The sequence below is a fragment of the Symphalangus syndactylus genome, chromosome 11 (genome assembly GCF_028878055.3).
Source record: "Symphalangus syndactylus isolate Jambi chromosome 11, NHGRI_mSymSyn1-v2.1_pri, whole genome shotgun sequence".
Lineage (NCBI taxonomy): Eukaryota > Metazoa > Chordata > Mammalia > Primates > Hylobatidae > Symphalangus > Symphalangus syndactylus.
In genome coordinates, this window is record NC_072433.2 from 113,941,618 (window position 1) to 113,966,150 (window position 24,533).

The 24,533-nt window shown below is 41.9% G+C and overlaps 1 protein-coding gene across 6 annotated transcripts in view; it reads right to left on the reverse strand.

The window, feature by feature from the left end:
* MARCHF3 (membrane associated ring-CH-type finger 3) overlaps positions 1-24,533 on the reverse strand; it is a 137,587-nt gene that overhangs the window by 27,369 nt on the left and 85,685 nt on the right. For 5 of the 6 annotated variants that reach the window (XM_063612984.1, XM_055299168.2, XM_055299165.2 and 2 more), the window contains exons 2-3: positions 7,904-8,147; positions 6,025-6,229 (exon numbers count right to left, since the gene is read on the reverse strand). In XM_063612984.1, coding sequence (XP_063469054.1) covers positions 6,025-6,229; positions 7,904-8,091 — 393 coding nt within the window. In that variant the 5' untranslated portion in view covers positions 8,092-8,147. Of the gene's footprint in view, positions 1-6,024; positions 6,230-7,903; positions 8,148-12,814; positions 12,926-24,533 lie in introns of those variants that run through there. The other variant, XM_063612985.1, reaches the window with a different exon arrangement.

Below are 24,533 nucleotides of genomic sequence, written 5' to 3' on the forward strand. Positions count from 1 at the left end.
GGCTGACACTACAACATACTCAGGCACAAGATGTTATAATTGTATTCTCACCACCGTCCATGCTGGTACACTGTCTTCTAGAGGTTCATTTCCCTTGTGATTTTGAATCAATCATTTCAGCTCACTTATAATGTGGGCACAATAGGAAGGAGATCATTAGGTTTGGTCTATAATACCCTGAAAGGAAGATGAGGTGTTGGTAGAAAGAAATGCACAGGGTATTAGAGAACTCTTTTAAAGGTGAGAGAAGTCACCCAGTCCTAGAACCTCAACTGTAAATGCAGGAAGGAATGCAAGATGGTGGAGGGCTAGGTGTGTACAAGCAAAAGGCAAGGCCTGGGGAACTGGAGAGATCATGTCCCACCCAAAGGCATTCAAATTCCTCAATAAAAGTATTGATCCAATACAATGCACTTATGACATGCTATGATACTGGTCCAACTACCTTACTCACTAGGCTGCATTCATGGGTTAGAATAAACAAAGGGGCTTGCCTGCCTTCATATAAAGAATGGAGTGGTGGTCCTCGTGCCTATAAATCTTCTTGAATCACTTTATATTGCTGATTGAAGTGAATACTCTGAAACCAAAACTCGTAGTTTTACTTCAATGAATATTAAAAATCAAAACCAAACCAAATCCATTATAATAACAGTCCAGCAATGTCTCCACCTAAGTCTCATGTGTGTATACATATGTGTGTGTGTGTATATATATATATATATATAATCTCTATATAATCTATCTGTATATATTAGCAGCTAAGTGAATTCTTGAATCTATTAAATAGCAAGTGCCAAAGTACAAAGTGGTTTCTTCATAGCAGTTCAACTCTGCTCCCTATGGTATACCTGGAGATTACACTGAATCCTGGGCACACTTTAAAACCATTGTCCTCCAGTGACTTCATAAAAAAGATTAATAAATAAAAAAGTTTGAAAAAAAATCCTTAATCCTCATCTCCCTAGCTTTATATCCTATTATTCTGGGTAACTGCTATGTGTGAAAACATGCTCAGTTTCAATTTAGCTAAACCTCTGATTCACAGGGAACAGCTTTTAAATTGTTTATACGATTCTTATCAATCAGCTGGTTGTGTGTAGAGGAAATAGGAATACGGAAACTTAATCACTTCCACTGTGAAAAATCACTGTGTCTCCCTGATCAGAGGAAAATCAGATCCTAGAAGGCCTTTCCTCCAGATTCCCACTATTTCTTGGCTGTTTCATTTAAATCACAACATTGTTGAGCTGATCTATAACTTCACGAGTTTTCCGGGCAAGGGTGGATGTTATGAATACATGTCTTAGGAGAGTCTCAAAGCCTAGTGGCAAATATTCTATCACCAGAAACCGACGTTACAAGTATGCTATTTGCTCATCGTAAGATGGGCTTCCTTGGCAAACTGGTCAACCAGAAATGCTTTAATGGCAAAAGGCTGGAGTCAAGACACAAATTTTAGGGGAACAAGTAATGGTGTTTTTATGCGTGTTACATCTGCTCCTCCTTTTTGCTATCTACTGTTGTGAGAAGTCAGGGACCCCGAACGGAGGGACTGGCTGAAGCCATGACAGAAGAACATGGATTGTGAAGATTTCATGGACATTTATTAATTCCCCAAATTAATACTTTTATAATTTCTTACGTCTGTCTTTACTGCAATCTCTGAACATAAATTGTGAAGATTTCATGGACACTTATCACTTCCCCAATCAATACCCTTGTGATTCCCTATGCCTGTCTTTACTTTAATCTCTTAATCCCATCATCTTCGTAAGCTGAGGAGGATGTATGTCGCCTCAGGACCCTGTGATGATTGCATTAACTGCACAAATTGTTTGCAGACCATGTGTGTTTGAACAATATGATATCTGGGCACCTTGAAAAAAGAACAGGATAACAGCAATGTTCAGGGAACAAGAGAGATAACCTTAAACTCTGACTGCCAGTGAGCCGGGCGGAACAGAGCCATATTTCTCTTCTTTCAAAAGCAAATGGGAGAAATATTGCTGAATTCTTTTTCTCAGGAAGGAACATCCCTGAGAAAGAGAATCTGTCCCTGACGGTAAGCCTCTAAAATGGCTGCTTCGGGGGTGGCCATCTTTTATGGTCAAAGCTGTAGGGATGAAATAAGCCCTAGTCTCCCGTAGTGCTCCCAGGCTTATTAGGATGAGAAAATTCCTGCCTAATAAATTTTGGTCAGACGAGTTGTCTAATCTCAAACCCTGTCTCCTGATAAGATGTTATCAATGACAATGCGTGCCCAAAACTTCATTAGCAATTTTAATTTTGCCCCGGTCCTGTGGTCCTGTGATCTCGCCCTGCCTCCATTTGCCTTGTTATATTCTATTACCTTGTGAAGCATGTGATTTCTGTGACCCACACCCTTTTCGCAGACTCCCTCCCCTTTTGAAAATCGCTAATAAAAACTTGCTGGTTTTACGGCTCAGGGGGCATCACGGAACCTGCTGACATGTGATGTCTCCCCCAGACACCCAGCTTTAAAATTTCTCTCTTTTGTACTCTGTCCCTTTATTTTTCAGACCGGCCAACACTTAGGGAAAATAGAAAAGAACCTATGTGACTATTGGGGGCAGATTCCCCTGATAATCTACGTTTTGAATGCTTTTCTTTCAAGTTTTGTGTGATTGGACACAGACCTTATGAGATTTGCCTTAGTTGGACTTTATCAGAAATTCATCCGCATCTGACTAACATAGATGATTGCAATGTAGTGCTCTTGGGTTGAAACTAGCTCTTGTTATACTGGCTTACCTTGCACCAAGAAAATATGAATAATACATCCAGTAGAATGTAGTAAATAGATATCTACTAACCATAAAAGGATTCACCAATATTCAGAGTAAAAGAGACTAAAAGATTTAGACTGGCCATGTAGGTAGGTAGGTAAGGTAGGTAAAGTAGGTAGAGAGGTAAGTAGACACACAAAATCAACTCACTGAGGTCTAATTATATGCCATACAGTATAGCCATTTTAAATGTAGGATACACATTTTTTGAACAATAACTTTTAGCCATATAGAGACCAAAAGATGTCACGGAGAGCTCTTTGCTCACTGTCTTCCACAGGGAAGCTCAGAGAAGTTGAACCAACCCACACAGACGGCCAGTGGCTAAGTGAGGAGGGCATGCCCAGTTTGGAGGTTCTAATGAGAATCAGCCCACTGATTTGCCATTATGAGTAGAAACTCACCCTTACAGGCAGAAAAAAAGACTTCACATAGCAGCCCTGGGTTCCTGCCCAGTTAAAAATGAACATCCAACTGCGGGCTGCAGAGATAAGAAAAGGAAGTGAAGAAGTGTCTTAGGAATGGTGGCATGAAGGGGGATGAACAGTTATGCAGAACGAAGGACTGAGAGGGTTTATTGACAACTGGAAGTCTGAGGTGTTAAAAGTAATTTCAACCAATGTTAGCGTTTAGATGCTGACAAATAAAATTTATAAATGACTTTTTAAACCGCTTCCTCGAGCAACAAGAGCTGTTATTGTCACATCGATTTTGAAATTCAACGCTATGGAATTTCCTTGCTTTAATGAGAAGGCAGATCCAACTGGTAAACAAAGTAATGATTAAGCAATTAAAAGAGTAAAACTGAGAAATAAAGTAACACTACTCCTAATCTTTAACCCAAATAGGCAGGTTTTGCTGATTTGCTTAAAAAAAAGATGCATGTTTATCTTGAGGTGAAAGTATTGAGAAGAGATGCTCACTAGGAATAAACTGCCCTCTGATAAGAAGGGAAAAGTCAGTTAGTAATGTCATTTGTTTAAAACTCTGCCCGCACCTGGTTCTCATTTGTCCTCCAGCTGAGAAACCAAAGACAACTTCTTTTTATTGCTTGTGGTCAAACAGCAAGTTCATTTCGCCATGGGATGATCAAATGGCCAGCCTCCCCCAGCTTGGGAAGGTTTGCCTTTCACTTTCAACTTGTTCAATCATCATTAACTCTGAAAATTGTCACATTCCATTTGTGCAATGAAAATTTCATCACTGGTGACCGTTTGGGTGAGGTTTTCGTAGGCGAGGCCCTAAATCTTGTAGAGCACCTCACACATTCTCAAGGTCATTTGCCTTGTTTCCTTGTTTAATGACAGTTGCCTAAGATCCAGGAATGAGTCTGTGACCTGACATCAGCAACTCTGAAGACTCCTGTGTGTGTGGGTACATGTTACCGTCTCTGAGACTGAGAGAGATCACTGGGTGATTTGCCACATGGATTTCATCTGAGAAAAATTAGGGTGTGTACGTGCATGTGTGCACACACAGATACACACACACCCTCCTTTGTTATATATCACATGCACATACACTGGGATTTTTACTGGGGAAACGCTAGTTAAAAAGATCGCTGGATGGAGTCTATTTCAAAGAGGGCTTCCTCACTCTGGGAAGCCAGCTTCCCTGGAGAGGCTGCAATATCAAATTGGGGAGGTTCCACAAAGTTTCTGGAAAGGAGAAATAACCTTCTTTTTACTTTGCCATTAGGCTTAAGAAATCTTCAACTCCTTTGTTTATTATTTAATTATATTTCCCCCTCTGCAGATAAGTTCTAAAATGTTAAATCCCAATGAATCTGGCACAAGGCCAAATTCCCCACAGGCGCTTTCTGAATATGAATTTCTGAAAGTGGATGTCAAGTGGCAAGATGGCTAAATTAAGAGGTCACTAGATCCCGACTCTTAAGCAAAGCATGGAGTGTACTGGGGCAAGTCAAATAAGTTTTAAGTTTTGTGCCATTTGGCAAGTAAGTCATAATAGCTAAAACAGGCCCCGGTTAGAGGTCTTGATTTAATTTTCAAGGTCAAACCCAAGAGAATGTATACACAGAGCTACAAAGCTCTCTAGCATCTTAAGCCTGGGCGCTAACACACTTATTAAATAGTCTACAAGAAGCGCTTCTTGATTTCCAGCACTAGTTTTCATTCCAGGGCTTCACTGAGTTAGCTGCTGAAATAAGGAGGTTAGGAGCAGGTCTGAATCATAGATACAATGTCTTGGCTCCCTTCAGCTAGCTCTGGCTCATAATATATTAAAATATTTACTGTTGCCAATATCCAACTTTTTTTTTTTTTTTTTTTTGGAGACTGGGGTCTTATTTTGTCACCCAGGCTGGAGTGCAGTGGTGCGATCTGGGCTCACTGCAAGCTCCGCCACCCAGGTTCACGCCATTCTCCTGCCTCAGCCTCCAGAGTAGCTGGGACTACAGGCACCCGCCACTATGCCCGGCTAATTTTTTGTATTTTTAGTAGAGATGGGGTTTCACCTTGTTAGCCAGGATGGTCTTGATCTCCTGACCTTGTGATCCGCCCGCCTTGGCCTCCCAAAGTGCTGGGATTACAGATTTGAGCCACCTCGCCCAGCCAAGAGTTCAATAATATTAGGTTATTGGCTGAAAAAAGTTTGCGTGTAATTTCCCAAGTGAGATATTTTTATTCAAACTGTTGCATATGTGCCCTGTATTCTTTTAAGTGTTTTATAATATTAATTCCTTTAATCCTTATAGTAATTCCAAAAGGTAAAGTAACAAACCCGAGGTCACAGAACCCAGGACGTCTGGGTCTATATCCATTAAACTATGGAGCTACACTTTTTCATGAAGACTTCTCAGGATATGCAACCCAAATGCCCATTTATCTGCTGCTTCAAGTTGGGCAGATGGTGTGCAAGGAGAAAGATGTTTGATCTGTTGGATCCATTTCACAGGGATTGAAAAATGGAGATCAAGTCTCTAAACTGGCCCTTTCTCCTTATACTGATTTATTCTGCTATCCTTCTACTGCTGGATCCCAAGTGAGCTAGCAAGCTCTCCCTTCTCTGTGTCTGTCTGTCTACATCTCTCTTTCTCAGACACACACACACACACACACACACACACACACACACACTCACATAGCTATTACCATGCTTCAGTAAAGCTGTACAGGGATTGTGATCCAGGCATAAAAACAGACATCATTTGCTCATTAGAGCTAAGTTTTCAGGACGTGCCCCACTTACTGACCTCCACTAACGGCCTGGGTTTGCGCTCGACTGCAAACCTGAAGTGGCAGAGTTCACAGTAGCTGGTGTTTGAGGATGACAGCCAGTGCTCCAGGCAGCTCCGATGAATTGTTCCCAAGGTCCCTGTACATTCACATGGAGAGAGCAAGTCCTCTTGGCTGCTGCCCTCATGGCAGATCCTGCACATCGGCCGGTCATTGAAGGGGCTGCAAGAGAGGGAGGGGCACCTGCTGGTCACTGGGCTGGAAACCTTCACCAAGTGGATGGCCCTCTAGCTCTTGTCCTTTGGGCCTTCCCCAGGGCAGCTGCTTTAAGACCTCTTAGATCTATACTTGACCTTGGCAATGGGGCAAATGATTCTGGGCACTCTAGAGCACTTGGGTCATCTACTTGTGACAACACAAAGAAATAGGGGATTGCCAATATCAAAGTAGCTGGGTGTGGCCCAGGATCAAAAATGACTGAAAACAAGCAGTGGATATTTTCACTTGACCAGGAAGAGCAGGCTATGGTTGATGTGGTTGAGACCTGTGAGCCTCCATCTGTGTGTGTGTGTGTGTGTGTGTGTGTGTGTGTGTGTGTGTCTGTCTGTCTGTCTGTCAGGTATTTTTACCTGCTCTCCCACCATCCAGTACTATAAACCAGGTTTCAGAGTTTTACAGGCTCAGTGTAAATAAAGGAGGCCCAGAATCATGAGTTAAAGGCTGAGTGGGGCACATCAGTCACCAGTCTCAGTTTGCAGAGGACCGAAGATAGTCACTGCCTCATCCTGTTCTGAGTCCTAACCAATTGCTAAAAGTTCTCCAAGAGTCAGAAATTACATATTAAATGTTTTTCTATTTTTTTCCTTTGCACCAGCAGCACAGATTTTAAATGGAGGGCATATGGGCAATGTTTATAACATGCATGGGAGTGTGATTCAGTGTCTGAGGGCCACCATGCCCAGGGTGGGATGCCACTGCACCAGAGGGGTTGACTGATCACTCAGACAGAGGTAAGAGAATAAGGTGTGAATGAGTCGTCCTATGTTAGAGGTCAGAAGTGTCAGCACTGACACTAGGGGGCAAATCCAATGTTGATCCACCTTTTAAATGCATAGGTTAGAAGTCCCACTTACCCATTCTGAGAAAAAGCTGGAGAAGCCAAGGAGTTCCTATTAGCCTGGCAGCCCATAGCTCCCTATCCAACAATAGCACAAGAGGAGACAGTGCTGGTCAGGATAAGTGGTCTCCGAGCTGCTCAGAGCCTGCACTTGGGCTTTAGTTCATCACTTGGGAAGGCTCAGGAGGTTTTCACAATAGCACTTCATAGGGCAGAGTGTGCGTGAAGGGTCAGGGATGGGGGACCATTGAGGCTGAAGGAGGGGACAGCGGAAGAGACCTCCAAATGATAAGAAGAGACCCACCCAGAAAGTAGCCCTGGACAGTGCTTCCATCAGGCAATGCCAGTCCACATGCACACCAAGAATGTCACTTCAAAAGTTTTGCCCACAAATCCAATCACTTTGACTCAGTTGCCTGAAGCCAGATACCTTCTTAATCCTGTTTCAATAGGACTACCTTTGTTACCTACTGGAGACAACAAGAGAGCATAACAATGTCAAAATAACAACCCTGGATCTTGCGGGTTCCTTCCCCTCCTGGCTCTTTGTAAGTATGACTTTGAGGGGAAATCTTGATAAGGTGAATTTTAGCTTTATATCCTATTGCTATAGAAACGGCAATAACAGAACTCGTGTAGTCTTTTTTTTTTTTTTTCCAGCACCTCCTCTCACCTGACACAAAGACCTGAGCACTAATTACATTCCCATTAGCGTTTTCCATCTGACAAAGAGTTCTCTGGATCAATTACAGATTCACTTATTTTAATTGTGGTACTACCTCTGGGTGGCAAGAGTCCGCACTACTGTTGACAGCAGCTGCCCGTCCTTGGCTGAAACTTGCATGACATACTGTGGCTGCCCATTCACCAGGCTGCCACAATCCTCCACCGTCTTCACCACAGGCGCAGCTGAGCTGGTGCACTCTGGCAGGACTTCGGGCAGGTGACTGCAGCGGCTGGTTGTCATGGTAACAGACAGCAATTACTCTGCTAATGGCTTCCACATTCGTACAGGATTTCCATCTAGGAGAGATCAGAAAACAGTTTACTTGGGCAGGGTAGTTAATAGAAAATTGAGAATTATGGGCCACCAACATCATCATCATGTCACTATTTAATACAAATAACAGGGGTAGCCTAGATGTGGCACATTATCTTGTTACTATTTAATACAAGTGCACACACACACACACACACAGCCCACAAGAAACAGCATATATGGTATGAACAAGACAGCAAGCATGTCGGTGTATATAAACGTTTAGCAGCCCTGCTTTCCACGAGGGGACAGAATGATGACTCTGAGGCCCAGATCTGGAGAGAAGATAAGCAGTTCCCTGCTCTGTGCCAGAGAAGCAATAAGTCTTTGTTGACACTCTCTAAAAGTTACTAAAATCATTATTAAAAACATTCAGAACTATTTTTTCTGGTAAGCAATTTATTCTCCATGCAGCTTCATTCTGAGATACTAAGATTAAAAAGAGAGAGAAAGAAGGAAGGAAAATAAAAATGAATTTGGCCAAGTATTAATAGCATGCTCTAGGACAATATTTGCCAAACATGAATCACTCGATGACTGTGCCACCTTTCGACTTTTGCCATATCTGTTGCATAATAAAATTTTCTACTCAATACATCTTGAAATTAACTTCCTTTAAAAATGGAACCTATTTTAGCTTTGTCTTCAAGTTATTCATGAAATGAGTTTAATGAGCTTTTATTTTCTAATGAACATGACAACAAATACGTTAGCATGATGTCTTGTTTGTGTACTACCTAAAATGCAGACGTATAGGCATCATCATAGGGAAACACATAGGAGAACATGAGAAAATAATGAATGAGATCTCTATCACCAATTAAACATAATCCGTTACGAATAAGGGCCTTACCTCCTAGGCACATGGTTTATCATATAAACCGTGAGGAATTCTGCTCCCAATCTGTGTGGTGCAGGCTTGGGTCATGACCTCAAGTTCAAAGCACTCAGACCCACTGGAGTGAGGAACTCCACTGGATTCAATAATAGGTCAGCATGTGACACATAAGAAATAGAGGTTTTTACAGAAACTTGAAGGAAGAATTCTGTCCGAAGGTGAGATGACAGTTTCACGGCTAGGAGTGCTAGCCTGCTCACCTCAAGCTCCCGAGCTCGACATGGCCTGGGCTCAGTAGACAGCAGCAGGATTAGTTGACGGACTGAGCTCACATCAATAACCCATTTAGGTGGTCAATGCCCAGACTTAAATAAATGAAATATCTTGTCATTTGCACAACCCAAAACCCCAAGAGGATTCCTGGAATTCAGCAAGGGGTTGTTTTCTCCCAGATATTTGTCTCTACTTCTTACATTTTCCTTGATCCCCATGGTTCTGGAAAACAGGATCTTCCCAACTTCCAGAACAATGTGCATCAGCTGGATGTTCTCAGGGCAAGATGCAGTGTTTCCTGATGAAACTGACAGTTTCCCTCCCAACAAGCACATGTCAAGCAGGCTTGACTGTCCAAAACAATTGGACGTGATCGTCATCCCTTCCTTGCTGCCGAGGTGTCTGGCTGGCTTTGCACAAGCAGCCTCCCTTTCCCACCCTCACTGGCTGTCTGGAGTCCTCTCAGGGTCTGCGTCTGCCCTTGCCCAGCAGCCCTTCTGAACCCACAGTGGGGAGATGGCTGTGGACTCCAGTCCTTGTCTGAGACCTGATGTGGGGGCACAGGCAGGGGCTGCCCCGCTCCTGCCATTTTCATGACCAGCAATACTGAACATTCACCACAGTCAGTTAGTTCGTATAGAGTACAGCTTTGCTTTTTAAACAGGATTTTTTGCTTTTTTCAAAAAAATTACAAAGCAATTAGTATACGGTGTGTTATAAAAACTATGGAAGAGCACAAAGAAGACAATAAAACTCATTCATAATCCCACCATTCGGATAACCCCAGTAAATTTTTTGGGTAGATATCTTTTTATTTTTTTGAAAGGGTTGGCAGGGTGTAGTTGATTTGTGACTGGGGCCAGACAGTTGTTTTGTTTTGTTTTTAAAAACTGAGTTATGGTAGCTTTCAGACCGAAAAACAAAGAGATGTTAAAAGAACAGCCTCTTCTAAAACTATGCATAACTACTCTCCTCTGGCCTGCCCTTACAAAACTCCATTGACATGATTTTAAATTCTCATAATGCTTCACAGTCACAAAGTGTAACTTCCTGGCACAGCTCTCTTGCTTCACAAGGCAGCCATAGATTAAGAGCCAGGGGTGTATTGGCAGGAAAAGCAGACACAGTGACCTTCTTGCCGCATGGAATCATTATGTCTAGATGCACTCTGAGAGTCTATTTTCGGGTTTTGCATAACTCCAGCTCAGAGGGCCAAACACTCCCTCCCTCTACTTGATGGAACTGGAAGACGGTAAGGAGGGGGTGTGCAGAGTAAATAATGGGACCCAGGGCTGCAAGTAGTTAGGCTACCCTCAGTGAATTGCCTGTCACCCAGGCATATAATAGCCCTAAGTTCACACACTTGTAACCTAGATTAAGTCCTCATCAAAGGAAGTAGTTCTAAATGTGTGACCTAAATCCGCAGTAAAATGTCCTTAAAAATATTCTAGAAGCAGAGCTTCCCTTAAATTCATTTTATATATGTATTTTCACTTCTGCATGATTTCATTTCATCTTTCACAGGTAAAAGGGACATTATTTGCCACCTGATCAGTTTATTCCATTCGTAGTGGGTGCTGGGCACTGAGTTTAGCATAAAAGAACAAAAGAAACCACACCTTGCCTTCTCCTACAAGCAAGCCCTGGCTCTTTCTCTTGTGCCATATCTGCAGAACCCTGCATCCAAGATCCTCTACGCCCCAGCTCAATTTAGGACCTAACTAAAATGATAGTCTGGTCCAGCATTCCCTGTAAAACATACCAGCATGTCTTACGTATACCACACATCAGAATAACCTTAAGATTCTAAGACTGGCATGCCAGCAATGAGTCCCAACAGCCCTGAAAGACCGTGGACTTGAATTAATGGGCTAAGAGGGATTACACAAAGCATTAGCACTCTTGAACATGGTGGGGATGGCTGAGTTGGTTCTAATCTCAGAAGAGTGGATCTAACCACCTACTCAGGTGGCAGAGGAGGAAAGGAAGCACACTCTGCCCTGATCTCAGTGAAAGAGAAGTCCAGAGGCCTAGATGCAGGCATGGGGCAGGCGGGAGCGGACCTCACAAGCTGCATGCACCAACTGGCATGCTTATGTTACACCTGGGGCAGTGACAAATGGCCCACTGCATTTTCCTGTCTAGTTCAAAGCCACCTGGGAAAACAGCAGGCTGTTGCCGAGGATGCTAGAAAGAGCTGAGCTGTTGGTTTGCAGTCGAGCACGGGTCTTGTATTGAGCTTTCTGCAAAATTTCAAGCACTATCTGACTGCTTTCTTATCAATGCCAGTGCACTGCTCTTGTAGTAAAGTACTTCCCAGTCTACCTAAGAATTCTCTCTGGGAGGGAGCGGTGTATGTGTAAACTTAAAACATCAAATGGCACTGGTGGGATGGGTCCTTTGCTGGCCACGCTTGACACCTTGCATAATTTCTTTCTCAGGCTGAGAATAAAACATGATTTGGCACTGGCCAAACTCAGCTGCACACAGTGGGAGGAGCAGGAGTAGGTGGATGAGAGGGAGACAGTGAAAACAGAGGGGGTGGGCAAATAAATGAAAGCCTGATTAGGGAATTGTTAAAATAAAAAGGTTTGTCTGTTAAACTGTGACCCCTGAAAAGGACAGGGTACAGGTTTCACAAAAGCAGGACACCTAACCAGACAGCAGCAATTCATTGCTGCATTTCTGAATAGGTTGCCACTGGTAAGTGATTTCCATGGGAACATGGCTGGCATCAGGAGGATGCGGCCACAGGTCATGGGGGAAGGGAAGGGAAGCAGGCTCTGCTCACCTCTGCAGCCCCTCTACCTCAGCAGCCCCCAAACCTCCAGGAGAATCATGAGTTAGGGAAAAAGCTCTGTTGTTGGAGGCACAGCACCAAAGCCTACACTCTGGCTTTCTACTCACCAAGGTAAATCACTCAGCCTCTCGGACTTTTCCTGAGATTTCCTGAATATTTGAAATTAGGATACTAATACATCCTGAGCCACCTCACCTGGTTGTTTGTGAGGTCTAAAACAAGATAATACATATGAATTCACTTTGTAAGCAGGAACACGCCACGTACAGAGAAGTTTGAACTTTATTATTATGTTAACCTTCATTTCTGCTCTTTTTCTAGCCTGGGCTACATCTCATTTCTGTCTTTTATTTATTTATTTATTTATTTATTTATTTATTTATTTATTTATTTATTTTTGAGTTGGAGTCTTGCTCTGTCACTCAGGCTGGAGTGCAGTGGTGTGATCTCCGCTCACTGCAAGCTCCGCCTCCCAGGTTCATGCCATTCTCCTGTCTCAGCCTCCTGCATAGCTGGGATTACAGGCACCCGCCACCACGCCCGGCTAGTTTTTTGTACTTTTAGTAAAAACGGGGTTTCGCCATGTTAGCCAGGATGGTCTCCATCTCCTGACCTCATGATCCGCCCACCTCGGCTTCCCAAAGTGCTGGGATTACAGGCGTGAGCCACTGCGCCCAGCCTCATTTCTGTCTTTTAAAACTGTCTTTCCTCATGTCTGGTCAATCTCTACCATGATGTACCTTTTGCATCACACTTGAACTCTGACATTGACCATGCCATCCGTCTTGGCTAGGGAGAACAGAGGGAGCTTCATCCTTGCATTTCCACTTCTCATTTTCCCTGGCCCCATTGCCTTCAGATCTGGAAGATAGGTTTCATTCTTCCACGAAAATGCTTAATAAAGATATATGACAGGTGATGGGATGATCTGTGCAGCAAACCACCATGGCACACATTTACCTATGTAACAAACACGTACATCCTGCACATGTACCCCCGAACTTAAAATAAAAGTTGAAAAAAGAAAAACAAAGATATATGAGGAAAAGCTGCTATGATGTTGGAGATACGTGGGTCTATTTGTCAGAGCAGCTACCATTATCTTAAATAATCCAGCATGTGATAAATACACTAGAAAATAAAACACAGGCCAATCTCAAGGCCCTTTTCAGGCCTACTTGTATCAGAACTACATTTTCAATGCCAAGTCAACATTAGTCTCTTAGATGGAGGTCAGGAAGTGGGAGAACTTTGTTACATTGGCACCTCTGTTTGGGTAGGAAAATGACTCAAAAGGTTTAAAGGTGAAAATGAGAGCAGGAGATTGTGAGTGCTGGCTGGCACTGACATGGTCATGTGAGCTGCCTGGACAGTGGTCTAAGCAGGCCCTAACTTGGAGGCAGTCTGGAGCAAGTCTGGACCTCCATATTCAACCTTCATACCCAATTCCAGAGATTTCAAGAAGTAATAACAAACTATAGAAATGATCCCCCAAAGTAAAGAGTTTAGTAATAGGAATAAAGTTTCAGTCCAGCAAGATGAATAATCTCTAGAGATCTGCTATACCTATAGTCAGAAATAACGTATTGGACACTTAAAACTTTGTTAAGAGGGTACATCTCATGTTAAGTGTTCTTACCGCAATAAAATACAACTTTTAAAAAGAAGAAGAAGAGGTAGGCTCCTCAGGTCTCAATATGTGTCCTAGAGGGATCCTGTGTTACCTCTACAACCAGAGTTGGTTGACAAAGCAAATCAAAGAAGCAAATTCATTTATTCATCCTTCCATCCATTCACTATTTTTTTTTTTTTTTGAGTACTTATTAGGTATTCCTAGGAAGTTTCTGGTGGTGCAGGGTCCAGCCATCTCAAATCCTACTTTACATTTCCCAAGGAAATGTGGAGGCCACCAAATAGTCTGGAGAATTCCCCAGACCCTCACTGGGGTGGCAGAGCCATGAGGACCTAGCACTTTTCCACAATCAATCATGCCCTTGCTCATCCAGGGGAAACCACCTGAGGCCCTAAGTTTGGGGACCAACACTGAAGAACTGAGAATGGCTAGAAGTCTTTCTGCTCCCACAGAGTTCTGCGCCATTAATGCTGGTCCAGGATCCGTAAGTCTGACCTTAGTTTTACATGAGTGAATCTGCTTCAGAAAGGATTTTTAAATGTCCTCTGTGAGAGGCTTAATACGTGGGGAGCACAGCCTTCTCTAATGAGACGGATGAATGGACAATACAAGGCGGTCAGTGACTGAAATGGGAAAAAAAAATGGCAATAATGGTCTGTCCAGGAACTTTCCTCGCTGAGTTAGATTTTTACACTTTGAATTCTAAGAACAGTCTCTGAGAATAGGGATGCTGCTCTTTGATAGAACATTCCTCTGGCTTTTCAGGCATATTATAACCCGACAGTGCACTGCATGGATGATGAACTGACTTAAGAGTATCCTGAATGTTCAGAGAAAATGAGGGAAGGTAGGAAATCACACAGTGACCTTCCTTTCCAATGAAAATAGAGCAAATGACTAATTTCAAAACCATTAACATGGAAAAGCGGCATATTTCTTCTGAGAACAGGACACAAAGGCTCTCCAAGGAGATTGCTGTGACATGATTACCAGCAACATTTAAGTTTTCAAAAACACGCCAAGGAGGCTATTCACTAAGAATGTGTAGCGGCAAAGTAGTTGCTTCATTAAACTTAAATAGCCGTGGCATGGCTGTGCTTACAGACTGCACTACCAAATTATACATTTCTTTTCTGGATGCTTCACTGACCTCATTATGTGGAGCACAGAATTTGTCATTCCAAATAAAGTGACCATCCAAATCTTTACAAACATGTCCATCAGGCGCTTGATGAGCCTGCAGAGTGAAACACTGGCCAGCCCAGTGAATTTTAAAAAATACTTCTCTTTTTGTTGTCTCATTATTTTCTGCTAGGTGCTCATTGTCACATTTACAGGGCACGGTTAAGCAGTAAGCAGGTGAAATGCCTGTTTCTGAGCATGAGGGAGGTTTTGATTTGGGGGTAATGGCATAGTCTTGAGAAATGTATAAGCCCCAGTGATGAGTTACAGGGAGAAAAAAAACCTGACCAGCATAAGGCAAGTTGGATCCGGGGAGAGTTACCATAATATGTTCCTAGTGTACTACCTTAAAGTTATATCCAGAGTTACTTATCATTTCTCATCCACATGATTAATTCTGATTCTCAGCCACAAGAAGTATCCAAAGTATCAGACAGATCTTTTTTTTTTTTTATTTAAAATTACTGTATTTTCTCTTCAGCCAGGTAAAATCCTCTAGTTCTGCTGAAGACAAATCAAGTAACAATTATCATATTTAGACATATTTTTCCCTCAACAAGTACTTATGAAATTAATTCAGATTTTGGAGGCTATCCATTTTTCATTTAATTTTAATTATATAGATGAAAATGGCAATTAAAAATCCCACAACAACCCTATGTGTTCAAAGACACAGTGACAGCTGAATTACACTTGTAAATAACAACTGGCTCCTACACACGGAGCCCCACTGAGCAGAGGGAGGGGGGTTGCACAGATGAGTTCTGGGCACTCGGGAATAATGAGGGCACATCAGAAAAGTTTAAACATCAAGTTCAAAAATTGAGAGGAGCAGGCAAAACATAATGAGACATTCATGAGACATTACTCAGGGATGAAAAATTAAAATGTACTCTTCAAATGATATTCAGTGTGACCAGCAGCAAATAGCTACCTGTCCAGCATGCATAAGGAAAGGCATGAAGGGTACAGCATGCTGGTCAGGATATCTGATAATACAAGAGAAAAACATCTCAGTCACAATGAAAGCTAAATATGTTCTAAGGACTGAAGGCTCCCAATTTGTTTTTGGGCTCACACACATTTTTTTTTTTTAAATCAGCATCCAAGTGAAAGCCTATCATGAAGGAAGTTGATTTGGGATTCATTTCCAAGTTGTACCTCACTTTCCTCTGCATAAGCAACCCAGTATTAGCTAGATAGATGTGCTAATTCTTAACCCAAGCCTCCAGAAGCCTAGAATAAAGCCAGTTGTGAGCTTATTTTAAATCAGGATTCCTTGGAACTTTCCTCTTCCCCGTTTTACCCAGACTACAGGGAGGCTGCAGTCTTGTCCATTGGCAGGGCAGTCTAAACTCTGCATTCCATCAGGCTCAGGTAGGCTGGGCCTCCCTGTGCGTTCCCTGGAGCACTTTCAGGCCCAGAAGGACCCACAACACATTTGGCTGCATTACTTTGCATTTACACACAAGATAAGCAAGGTCACTCAGCTTGTCAAGGAATATGAAGTCTAAACCTCCTTGGACTTTGCATTTCATCCCCCTCCTAGGCATGATAGATGAACTCTCTATCATATGCTACATAATACCAAACATCCTCAAAACACCAATTGTTCTTTCATGTATGCTCTACAGAAACAAAGCTGTCTTGAGTGTTCCTTCATGGTCTTTTCACACATTTAGCTTTTGAGTAAGGAGCTGTCTGGGGACCTTGCAGTTGAGGAGACCGAGCTCTGGTTTTGGGTCAGGGAGTCCTGGCTTTGAACCACCACCCAGCTGCTTATCAGCAGGAGAGTTACTTGACCCTGAGCCTCAATTTCCCCCCCGAGACTGAGGACCTGAGGTAGGTGTGGGCCTGGCACATAGAGGACTCTTGATAATGGGAAGTACTTAAGTCTGTAGAGCAACAGGATGAGCTCAGAACAATGAGGCCATGGTAGGGGTACAAGAGGCACCTTCCATATCCCACCTCTGGGCTCCTCACTCAGCCCACCCTCCTCTACAGTTCTCATTACCCCTGCCCCCATCTTCCCAAGCCAATAGCTCATGAAGACACAACTACTGACATCTGCTTTGACAGTCTTGTGTAAACAGGTAAAAAAAGAAAATCACAGAAACTCCCCCTGGAATTACTTTCCTTGGCCTTAGACATGGCTTCCCTCCTCTAAACCCCAACACACATACTCACATATACACACAAAAAATTATAGATTCTTTTTGATTGGCTCCCTAAAATGGGTCCAGTCTTTTAAATAGTCAAGATACCAAACAAGCACAAGAACAAAGTAACACATAGCCAAGGACCGAGTTACCCGAGATCACTTTGTCACTTGCTGTCTGCATAGCCTGTATCCTGGATTCCTGCGGACCATGAAATGGATGGAGAATAGGGTCTCTCTCTTGGTGATGATACTTATTTTCTATGTACCTCAATGCAAAGCACTTATGTACCTCTTTAGGGAACCTCTGAGGTGCTATTTTTTTCTAACTGGAACACATGCCCCCTCCCTGCACTTGCTCCCTGGCTGGGACCTGCCTGCCTGTATGGGCACAGCATGCATCGTGGCCTGGGTGGCTGCAACAGTCCCCTGCATCTTGGTACAGAGTAGCCTCTCTTCCACACCCCCACCTGCTGGAGTGCTGGCTCCATCTGGACTTTTTCAGTGGGAGGACCGGCGTGCTGTCTCCACAATCCTCCTGGGAAGCCAAGTGTGTAAGGCCTGTTAGAAATGCCCACAGTGTGTCAGCTTACACAGAACATCCCCTTAAGTCATTTAGCCACTCAGAAGGAAGGTCCTGAATCAAATATCTGTGCTGTTCTGTTCATTTTTTTTTTTTTTGTAGGCCCAGCCCTGCCAAAAATAATGGGTGAGGTTTCTTACCCGGATTCAGCCTGTTTGATAGAAATAAAAACAACTTTATATTGAGACTGAATTAAATTATTATCCAAGGCAAAATAACTAAATAATATACAGAGGTCTACCCTTATACATTTTCATCTGATAGTACTTTTCCTTCAGGACAGACAAAAAAATTACACTATTAATAGCAACAGTGTGAGTGTATTTTTTTATTTTCATAGCACTATTCATTTTCCATCTTCTAAGTACTTAATAAATACAGTGGGCCTTTACTGCCTTCTAGGGTGAAAATAACACTTATGCCCTCATGGAGCTCATTCATTTGTTTTATGGGCTAAAAAAATCTCTAGCGTATCACAAATTAACACAATGTTCCTGAGGACTGTGTTTTATTCTTGAATCTCCAATTTCACTAATAAATGTGAAAAATACATGTAGCCAGATAAGTCCCAGGAGACCAGCCACTGCAGATGCTGAAGAAAGCAAGTTACTCCAGCTAAGATCAGCATTAACTTCAACCAGAGACTGTCTGTTTCCCAAATTCTCCTCCAATTGCCTGTTATAAGGCAAGGAACTTGGTTTCTAGTGACCAACCAAAAATCCAACAGAAATAGGTTTTTTTAAATTTAAGTAAAGGAGATCATCAAAAAAATTTAAAAAAAGAAGTTGAATTCTCAGATAATGACTCTTTTCTAGTCAGAGCTCCTATCTTGCTTCTAGGCCATGGACCCCCCACTATTATCCTGAGAGAGATTTGTTATTTTTTCCTTAATATTTTTATTATGAAAAGTGTCAAACAAATAGAACATGACAGTAAATCCACATATATCTTATCCCAATCTAAAATTTTTTTATGCCAATATTTGTATTTTACTTTTTGTACTTCCTTCCCTTTGCTCATAAAAATTGTTTACACGATTACAAGAGAATGTATACATGCCAGTCTAAAAATTAATCAAGATTTTATCACATTTGTTTCACCTAACCTTTCTTCCTTCCTTTTTATTATGATTTTAAAGTAAATCCCAGAAATCAGTCATTTCACCCCTATATACTTTAGTATGAATTTCTAAAAATATGTACATTTCTCATATAACCACACAGCCATTATTTCACCTAACAAACTTAATATTTCCTTGATATCGTCTACTACCCAGACTATATTTAAATTTCCCCAATTGTCTCGAAAAATCTTTTGGTTGGTTTGTTTAAAAGGCTCAAACAAGTTGTACATATCATATTTGGATGTTTTTCATTATATGTCCCTCTCACTCATGCACGGCCTCTCCCTTTCTTCCCAAGCCATTGTCTGTTGAAGAAATTCACGTAGAGGTCCTCTAGAGCCCTGTCCTAATCTCCACTTTTTAAATTTGTCTGCCTTCTTGTGTTAGCATTTCACTTGATCCTCTCTCTCCTGTATTTTCTGGAACCCCAGGATTGGCTTGATTCATTTCAGGTTCAACTCTCAGGCAGTACTAGCTCATAGGTGGTACTGTCTACTCTTGGTGCATCACATCAGATGGCAAGTAATGTATGGCAGTCCCACTTTTAGTGGGCTCAGAGAAGTCCCCAGGTAGACATTTCTAAAGGTCTAATGATTGCATCCACTGATGACAGTTGCCTGAATCAATTATTTCATTTGGGAGCTATCCAATTACGCTTTTCCAATTCTAACTTCCCTTCTACATTTAGTAGCTGGAGTTCTTTTGGAACAAAGAACTTTCCTTGATCAATCAATGCAATCTGGTTAAATATGATTTACACAAAAAGTCATGAGCACTGCTTAATTCTTTCCTATGATTGCCAGTCTTCAGAGTATGGAATTTGTACCTTAGTTATGTTCTATAATAACTGAGTTGTATTTGTTGTTGTTTATACTATTTGATATGGTTTGGCTGTGTCCTCACCCAAATCTCGTCTTGAATTGTAGCTCCCATAATTCCCACATATTGTGGGAGGGATCTGGTGGGAGATAACTGAATCATGGGGGCAGGTCTTTCCTATGCTGTTCTTGTGATAGTGAATAAGTCTCACAAGATCTGATGGTTTTATAAAGGAGAGTTCCCCTGCACATGCTCTTTTTTGTTTGCTGCCATGCAAGACGTGACTGTGCTCCTCCTTTGCCTTCTGCCATGATTGTGAGGCCTCCCTAGCCATGTGGAACTATGAGTCCATCAAACCTCTTTCGTTTATAAATTACCCAGCCTCAGGTATGTCTTTATTAGCAGCATGAGAACAGACTAATACACTATTCTTAAAGATCCACCTGTCTTTATTGAAATTAAAAAAAAAAAAAGTCAGACTGCTACTCCATAAGAAACACTTCTTCAGTATAGAGAAGATCTGGATTTGTGATTTAAAGGGACACAAAACAAGTTAAGGGCATTATCCCTGCCATTTTGCAGCACTCTTGGAAGGAAGGCCAGGTGCTGTTTTCCTTGCCTGTGTTGGTATCTAAGACTTTTGTCCTTATGGTAGATATAGTCTTTCCTTATGTCCAACACTCCTCAACAACTTTCTATATTTACCCATCCCGTAGGAAAAATGAGAACAATTCTAAACCATTATCTTCTTTTGCTTATTGCTGCACAGATCACTTGGTGCCACTTGCCCCTACAGACTCCACTGTATTTTATTTATGGAATACATCTGAAGGTGGCCCAAGGCTGTGGAAGGAGGTCAGGAGAACTAATGCCTCTGTAGACTGACTACTCAAGGTCATCATGCCTGTATAGCTTGGGCTTTGTGATCCGACAGGAAGCCATTCCCACCCAGAAAAGCCTGCAGGTGCCATGTGGCAGAACCACACCCTGCTCCAGCACCATGCTGGTGACACATTAACACCCGGGGCAAGCTTCCACTGTGGAAAGGATCTGTGTATGTAAGAGAAACATCTCCTCTTCCTTCTCACTAATAAGGGTGAAAACATTTAGGCAGTTCATACGTATTCCCCACAGAGGCATTTATCAGCCTTCTTGAACAGTAGCTGACAGTGTCTCCGAGACTGACAGCAATCCAGGGTCTTTCTTTTTTGTTCTCTAAGAGCAGGGGCATTTTCTGCCCATGATTGCCTTGTTTTAGTGACATGCATCTGTCAGTTAGATATTAAAACAGAGTAATAATGGGAAGATAATATGCTGGCTCTGTCTACATACTTTGAGAGGGGAACATTCATGAAAAATATGTATTTTGGGAAACCTAGATGCTCATGTGCCCATCTGCATTTCTATTTAGTTTGAAATTGAGTGTAGAACAGCAAAGCAGTGAAAGAACAAATAATGTAGGGGTGGACTCTGAGGAGATTCCTAAATGGTTCTGCAGACACCAGTGTGGGGCTTGTTGCTCTAAGAAGGAAGAGAATGGGTTAGAAAATGCAAGCTAAGGAGGCTGGCCAGGGTGAAAGTGGTTTTTGTTATTGTTGTTGTTTTTTGTTTTTTTGGCTTCCCTAGAACTCATTGAGAGCTGCTGAACCAATGAACTGGCAGGAAACAGCTTCCATGACTCTGTAAGTGGAGGACTTTCACACATTTTGAAAAAGAGCAAATACTTTCTTATAAAGCCAAGGTAAAAGGGAAGTGCACAGTATAAATAAACGAATACAAGCAATTTGGTTCCCAAAGATCTTTCTAGTAAATGGTTCTGTGCTAGAAAGTAATATTATTACTCAGATATTTGGATCTCTAGTCATATGTTTAGGTTCTGACTTCTTGGCTAGTGTAAATAAAAGCATATCCTCCAATACATACACGAATACACACACACACACACACACACACACACACACACTTACAGGCTCTATAGAAGGCCATCTTTATGCTAGCAATTCACTGTAAAATCTTATCATCCTAGACTTGACCATGAAGCCTAGGGACCACTAAAGTATAATCTCTACCGCAAATTTGTAACATGAGGATAACAGAAGGAAAATAGCTGCCATTATATTGGGTGGGAATAGTCAACTGGACTAGAGTGGAAGCCAGAAATCACTAGCCTCATCAGAAAAAACTGTTAACAATTTTCTTTTTGAAAAGCAAAGCGGGCGAAGGCTATTTGGTGATAATAATAATAATTCAGCATGTGAGCGTTGGAGTTAGATACCATGGGTTTGAATCCCTTCAATTTTCCATCTACCAGTTATGGTTCCTTAAGCCAGGGATAAAATAGTGCCCATCTCAGAACATTTGAGGATTAAATGAAATAATGTATATAAAGTGCCTAGCACAGAGCTTAGCACACAGCAAACACCACTGGCTGCAAGGATTGTGTTAGGGCCACAGCAGCCTCAAATGTTTCCAGGGTGCCCTGTTGCTTTTGCTATTTCTGTTCAAGCCAACAAACATTTATCACTATACTGACATTAACATGAGAGGCAACACAGTACTTTGAGAGGCAGAGTGGAGAAGCAGAAACATAAGCTCAGGAATCAGACACATGGCTGTGAGTACTGGCTTTTGCCACCAGTTACTAAAGGTACAACCTTGGCTAAGTTATTTAACTTTTCTGTGTGTCAATTTGTCCACCTGGGAAAAAGGAGAAGGTGACTTCCTTGGAGTCATTGTAAGACTTTAAATTGTGGTTTTAAAGCCCACAGAGTCTTTAAAGTGTCTTACCCCGTGGGTGCTCGCTGAGTGGTAGCTCTCATCATTATTAGAGTATTATAGAAGGCTCAGGAAAGGGACAGAGGTGGGCCTCATGAATCTTGCCACTGGATGGCATGATCCTGGGCTGGGGAGGACAGGCCAGAGCTTGTCAGAGGAACACTGGGGTAAGCAAGACTGAGGACACATACCAAGGCACAGTGAGAACCTAAGGAAAGTAGGTGTTACTGGAAGGTGAAGTATGCAGAGAATATTATCTTAAAATACAGCATCAGTATAATACGGAGTGCAAAATTGTCTCCTTCTGTTTTTGGCTTCTAGGGGTAAAATATGGGGCTCTGGGAAGCTAGGTGGGCCACTATAGCTCTAGGAGCTTTCCATGTATCCTACTCGAGTTTTCCCAAGAGCCAGGTACCATTTTGGCTCCAGAATGAGATAGCTACTCTGAAGCATTTTGTACAGATTCAGAGGAATGAATGGTCCTTTTTTTTTCTGGGGAGGAGATATCTTTTCTCCCCTTTCCTAACAACAAAGGGAAGAAACAAACTAAATTTGTACTTCCATTTTCATCTGCTGATCCCAACACTTCTAGAAACCAGAGACTCTCTTCATCTTGTTTACAGAGCTCAGCACGGGACCCACTTAGATGTTTACTGGGTACATAGTAAGAAATGTACGGTTTCTAAAAAAATAAAATGAAACAAAACAGGGACATGCTAAAGTGGAAATTTACTACTTTTGGATATCTGGGTCATAAGGATCTGGACATTTGAAAGAGGCCAGAATACACTGTATCATGATTTTTATTAAGTTCTACTTTCTTTTTTTAAATTTTATTATTATTATACTTTAAGTTCTAGAGTACATGTGCACAATGTGCAGGTTTGTTACATATGTATACATGTGCCATGTTGGTGTGCTGCACCCATTAACTTGTCATTTAGCATTAGGTATATCTCCTAATGCTATCCCTCCCCCGTCCCCTCTCCCCCCTCCCCCGACCCCACAACAGTCCCCAGAGTGTGATGTTCCCTTTCCTGTGTCCATGTGTTCTCATTGTTCAATTCTCATCTATGAGTGAGAACATGCAGTGTTTGGTTTTTTTGTCCTTGTGATAGTTTGCTGAGAATGATGGTTTCCAGTTTCATCCATGTCCCTACAAAGGACATGAACTCATCATTTTTTATGGCTGCATAGTATCCCATCATGTATATGTGCCACATTTTCTTAATCCAGTCTATCATTGTTGGACATTTGGGTTGGTTCCAAGTCTTTGCTATTGTGAATAGTGCCGCAATAAACATACATGTGCATATGTCTTTATAGAAGCATGATTTATAATCCTTTGGGTATATACCCAGTAATGGGATGGCTGGGTGAAATGGTATTTCTAGTTCTAGATCCCTGAGGAATCGCCACACTGACTTCCACAATGGTTGAACTAGTATACAGTCCCACCAACAGTGTAAAAGTGTTCCTATTTCTCCACATCCTCTCCAGCACCTGTTGTTTCCTGCCTTTTTAATGATCACCATTCTAACTGGTGTGAGATGGTATCTCATTGTGGTTTTGATTTGCATTTCTCTGATGGCCAGTGATGATGAGCATTTTTTCATGTGTTTTTTGGCTGCATAAATGTCTTCTTTTGAGAAGTGTCTGTTCATATCCTTTGCCCACTTTTTGATGGGGTTGTTTTTTTCTTGTAAATTTGTTTGAGTTCATTGTAGATTCTGGATATTAGCCCTTTGTCAGATGAGTAAGTTGCAAAAATCTTCTCCCATTTTGTAGGATGCCTGTTCACTCTGATGGTAGTTTCTTTTGCTGTGCAGAAGCTCTTTAGTTTAATTAGATCCCATTTGTCAATTTCGGCTTTTGTCGCCATTGCTTTTGGTGTTTTAGACATGAAGTCCTTGCCCATGCCTATGTCCTGAATGGTATTGCCTAGGTTTTCTTCTAGGGTTTTGATGGTTTTAGGTCTAACATGTAAGTCTTTAATCCATCTTGAATTAATTTTTGTATAAGGTGTAAGGAAGGGATCCAGTTTTAGCTTTCTACATATGGCTAGCCAGTTTTCCCAGCACTATTTATTAAATAGGGAATCCTTTCCCCATTTCTTGTTTTTGTCAGGTTTGTCAAAGATCAGATGGTTGTAGATATGTGGCATTATTTCTGAGGGCTCTGTTCTG